The sequence below is a fragment of the Cicer arietinum genome, chromosome 4, assembly GCF_000331145.2.
Source record: "Cicer arietinum cultivar CDC Frontier isolate Library 1 chromosome 4, Cicar.CDCFrontier_v2.0, whole genome shotgun sequence".
Taxonomy (NCBI): Eukaryota; Viridiplantae; Streptophyta; class Magnoliopsida; order Fabales; family Fabaceae; genus Cicer; species Cicer arietinum.
In genome coordinates, this window is record NC_021163.2 from 54,161,300 (window position 1) to 54,166,454 (window position 5,155).

General features: G+C 30.5%; 1 protein-coding gene across 1 annotated transcript; it reads left to right on the forward strand.

Moving 5' to 3' along the window:
- Positions 1-3,700, forward strand: LOC101505192 (anthranilate synthase beta subunit 2, chloroplastic-like). Its single transcript, XM_004513181.4, has 8 exons — positions 1-184; positions 304-461; positions 1,377-1,447; positions 1,577-1,614; positions 1,917-2,027; positions 2,257-2,356; positions 2,725-2,860; positions 3,402-3,700. The coding sequence occupies exons 1-8, from the start codon at positions 79-81 to the stop codon at positions 3,501-3,503; spliced, it is 822 nt and encodes a 273-aa protein (XP_004513238.1). The 5' UTR covers positions 1-78; the 3' UTR covers positions 3,504-3,700.
- The last annotated feature ends 1,455 nt before the right edge of the window (positions 3,701-5,155 follow it).

A 5,155-nucleotide genomic window follows, 5' to 3' on the forward strand; every position in this document is an offset into this window, starting at 1 on the left:
CCGTTGTTATATTATATAAGATTCTTTGAAGACAGTATCCTACACTATAGCGACACTTGGGTCCATTGAAACACAACAATGGCTGCAACATTCATCTCTCGCATCTCTCTTCTTCAACCAAACCCTTCTCTCTCTCTTACACCCCATCAGTCTCCATTAACCCACCAACAACAACTTCCCTCAAGTACCCTTTTATTCATACTCCATTTTTTGTAACCTTGTTTATTTATGATTATCAATAACGAATGTTTTTTTTTTGTTGGGTCATTGATTTTGATGTAAAGTTTGAATTTTTTATGGTAGATTTACGTTTTGTGGCTAAAAGGGCAAAAGGGGTTGTGCTAAAAGCTTCTTCAGGTGTATTGGAAGTCAATTCCAAGCAACCCTTTTCAGTTGAAAAATCTAATGATCCAATTGTTGTTATTGATAACTATGATAGCTTTACGTATAATCTTTGTCAGGTTTGGTTTTTTAGTGTTTGTGTATTTTTTTCTTGGTGCCTATTACGTGTTTGATTTAATGTCTTTTATTATATTGAAAGTAAAAAATTAAGGATGATATATATCATTTTTTTAGTGTGAGGAATTATAGGGCATTGATTATGTTTAAGTGCCATGTTTTCTGTGTTTTAATGCTGAAATTGGTGGGAGTTGACTGATTTGAAGAATTGTAGAAGATCTGATTTGTAAAGTTGTTCAAATTAGAAAAAAGTTGTATGGTTAAAGCGTTTTAAGCTTTAAATGTGGTTACAGTTGCGTTATGATCCTTAATGTTGGGGGAAATTTCAATGCTGCTGCGATTGTGGCTATGACATGATTGCAGAAACCTGAAAACCTTGAATAAAATGGGAAATTGCAACCCCGCCAGGGTTGTGTCGTAACGTGGTTATGCAAACCCCAAAAATTTTGACTTTGAATTAAAGTTGCAATGCCGTCGCAAGTGTGTCGTGCATGGTTGTTGAAATCCTTAAAATGTTGACTTTGCATTGAAGTTGCAATGTCGCTGCAATTCTGTTGTGACATGGTCGCAGAAACTCCTAAAACCTTGACGTTGCACCCACAATTGCGGTTGTGAAATGTGCAGCAAGTTGAGATTTTGCTGATTTCAAGCACTTGTGCCTTTTCCATCTGAAAAATGTTACCCTTTAAAAGAGTCTCCAAATTTCCCCAATTTCTCTCAAAACCTTTTTCTTTGAAATTAGATTGAAAATCTATCAGAAGAGTCATAACAAGTTTGAATTCTTAGCACCTTGTTTTAAGAGAAATGCAATAAGGAACGAAGCTAAGGGCTTTGGATAGAATCTTTTATTGCACTTGAAGTGTTTCTGCCTTTTCTCAAATTGGTTATTCTAATATTTGTATCGTTTACATTTGAAGTATCTGGGAGAGTTAGGATTTCACTTTGAGGTCTACCGAAACGACGAGTTGACGGTTGAGGAGTTGAAAAGGTAAAACTATTTTGCTGGTTATGCATGTCTAACATTTTCTTATTGATGAAGCTGTATGTGGTATGATACATATTCTTTATAGTTCCTGATCTTTTAAGAAGCTGTGTGTTTTATTTATTTTGTTATTAGAAAAAATCCAAGAGGAGTGCTGATATCACCTGGACCAGGTAAGGCTTGACTTCTTTAGAACTCACAATTATTTCTAAATTTTTAAACAAATAAACTAATGAAAAACCCACCGTTTTCAATTGCTGATTGCAGAAAATAGTATTTTGTTCAAATTTCAGTGTGATAGTGCTACATTAGCCACTATTTGACAACACTATGCATTGTGTATTGTAGAACAATATGATTTGTTTAAATTCTATGCTATAGCATTGTTGCGCTGCTATAACTGCTGTTTGACAACACTGAAAAACCTTAGATAACCACAACATGACTTGTAATGTACGTTGTTTCCTCCTTACAGGAACACCTCAAGATTCAGGCATATCTTTGCAAACAGTTTTGGAACTTGGACCAACTGTACCTGTGTTTGGTGTCTGCATGGGATTGCAGTGCATTGGAGAGGCTTTCGGCGGTGAGTCTTAATAATTCCTTGTACTTCCATTAGCCACTAATCTATTAATGAATGCAGAATTTTCTTAACATGTTTGTGCGTCATTCATCATTAACTCGACTTTCATTTTTAAAAGGAAAGCATCTCATGCATTTTAACTTTCATCCTTTCATCTCATTCACAACATAATTTCTTCCCTTGATCGGACCATTACAATAGGATCAAGACTTTCTTTGTTTATCCGGTGCAGGGAAAATCGTTCGCTCTCCTTCTGGTGTGATGCATGGAAAAAGTTCTCTGGTTTATTATGACGAGAAAGGAGAAGATGGATTACTTGCTGGACTATCAAAGTAGGTTTCATTTATTACTTTTGTATGAAATTTTTAGGAGGCATTTATCTGTTGTTGCTTTTTCATTCATACACTGTAATATAGTTTAGTGTTATGTTTCAAAAACTGTATCTGACATCAAACCAGCAAGACCTCCATGTCATGCATCAACTATTTTAAACCGCTCAAATCAGGACAAAACCGCAGTCGAACATCTCAAATAACTGAACCATAGATAGCGTCGATTCACGGTTGAACTGGTTATACTGTCCGATTCGGCTCAATTTTAAAAGATTGGTTTACTGTTGGTTAAGTAATCAGCAGCTAGATTCCATTCACTTTTAAATGCTTACGAGTTCTGATATAATTTATCTTCATATCATTTTCAGTCCTTTCTTGGCTGGAAGATATCACAGCCTTGTAATTGAAAAGGAGAGCTTTCCTCATGATGAACTTGAGGTAACAGCATGGACTGAAGATGGTCTCATAATGGCTGCTCGCCACAAGAAATATCGGTATTTGCAGGTAACAACTTATTCTTCCTGCTGTACTGATTGGTCATGACAGCATCCTTAGAAAGAATCGACATCATTTTAGGTCTACTGTAGGTAGTCTTAACCGATTTCCTTGTTTTGTCAAATAGAATCACATACATTAAAAGCAGTTTACAAACACGAACACCCAGTACGACATTGACAACGACACATAGACAATCTAATAACTGAAATAAATAAAAGTGGTTGAATGTAACTACATGTGTCGGTATAAGACACAGACACGTATCAGACAGCGAACATGTCTTCAATTCTAAAGTGACGATACTGCATAGTTAATGAACAATTTTATCATGGGGTGGTGCAACCTTTGTATCCTACTACCACCTATCCTTCACATTGTTTTATTTCTACTTTTTAATGCAAAACCTTAGGCACATTTACTTTGTGAAAATATTTTCAATTTATTAGTAAATGACTATGTTGATTTTGATTCATCCTTTTCTCTCTAAACTTGTAATTTTTCTCCCTTTTTCACAAGTGTTTTTTTCTTCATTTATTTGCAACTACAGGGTGTTCAGTTTCATCCAGAAAGCATTATAACTCCTGAAGGCATGACAATTGTCCATAATTTTGTGAAGCTTATAGAGAAAAGGGAGGCTGCTAGTTCTTGAAACAATGCTGAATGCTTAAAATAGTTTGAAGTTATATGTAAACCAAATAATTATTTTGGTAACCTGTTTGTCAACTAGTTTACAATTTTAAGGTCATGTAATTCATTTGTTGAAAAAGCAAACATTACAAATAGTTCGATTAAATTACAGTTTTGATCCGTAATTAAAAAAATAGTGATATGATATATTTTTTCTTACGTGATAGGTGATATGATATATTTTATATTACGTGATATACTATACAATGATATTGAATGATTAATACTTATGAGATTACAATAAATTTTTTAAAATCTTTAAATTTAATTTATGAAATTACTTATTTTGTAATTTAAATAATTAATATATCTAATTAATTATATATTATAAAATCATATGATATATCATTTGAAATATGATAAATTATAATTGTTATTAAAAATTTTAAAAAAATATCAAAACTGTTAAATTTTAAAATAAAATAATTAATTTTTGTAAAATTAATGAAAATAAATGTAATAAACCAAATAGTTTTTAACTCTAATTAATATGTCGTACTTATCCATTCATGTGAATTGGTGGAAAAAATGATGATAGTTTATTGATGTCAGGTATGTGGCAAGTCTTTTTCTTGGACAACTGTGAGATAAGCAAGAGTTTTATTTGCTTTTTGCTTCTTCGAGGAATATGGTTGAAGAGGTTGATAGTAACATATAACATTATATAAAATTAATTGACACCAGATCACAAAATGCATGCGGATATATGTGGTTGTTTTTGCTGGACAGATATAGACATATAATAAATGCTCTTTCGGTTCTATCATATATTCATATATTCCTATCGGTCTCTATCATATAATTATGAAATAAGAATAATATTTTCTTTTATTAAATATTAATGTATTTCATTTATAAAATAAAAAATAATATGTATAATATTAAGGCTTAATTGCAATGTTAGTCATCTATTTTTACTGATTTATGAAATTAATCTCTCTATTTTAAAAGTCGACAGATTTATTTTCTCTTTTTAATTTTTTAATTAAAAATTGATGACATGATATGATTTAAATAATGTGACATATCGTACGACGATGTAGAATGATTAACACTCATTAAATTAAAATAAAATACTGTTAAAATTTAGATTTTAACTTCAGAAATTTTTTATATTTTTAATTTAATTAATAACATATGAATAATTAATGCATCTAGATGATTTTATATCATATAATTGTATGTTACGTCATTAAAAAATATGTCAAATCATTATTTTTTAGTTTAAAAATATGAGGGAAGGATTAAAATTGTCGACTTTTAAAATATGAGGATCAATTTTGTGAATCAACAAAAATAGGGAATAAAACTATAATTAAATCCTAATTAATCTTAGAAAATATAATTAATAAAACAAATTAAAATTATATTAAAAATTAAAAGTAAATTTTTTTTTATAGATAATTTTGCTAAAATATAATAGTTATTGTAGAACGGATAGAGCAATTTATATCTACTAGGTGGTGTTCTAATTATATTTATGAGTATATATAGACAAACAATGTGATACATCTATATGTGTACTTCCTCTTATCTTAAAAATATAAATAAAAGATAAATATATTTGATTTAAATTTAGATACATGAATGGAATTTTTTTTTAATCAAGGATGA

Excerpts from the sequence above, each read along its gene's own strand:
- LOC101505192 (XM_004513181.4), top strand. The coding sequence starts at position 79 with ATGGCTGCAACATTCATCTCTCGCATCTCTCTTCTTCAACCAAACCCT. Across the intron at positions 2,028-2,256 it reads CATTGGAGAGGCTTTCGGCG|GGAAAATCGTTCGCTCTCCT; the intron begins GTGAGTCTTAAT and ends TATCCGGTGCAG. Across the intron at positions 2,861-3,401 it reads AGAAATATCGGTATTTGCAG|GGTGTTCAGTTTCATCCAGA; the intron begins GTAACAACTTAT and ends TTGCAACTACAG.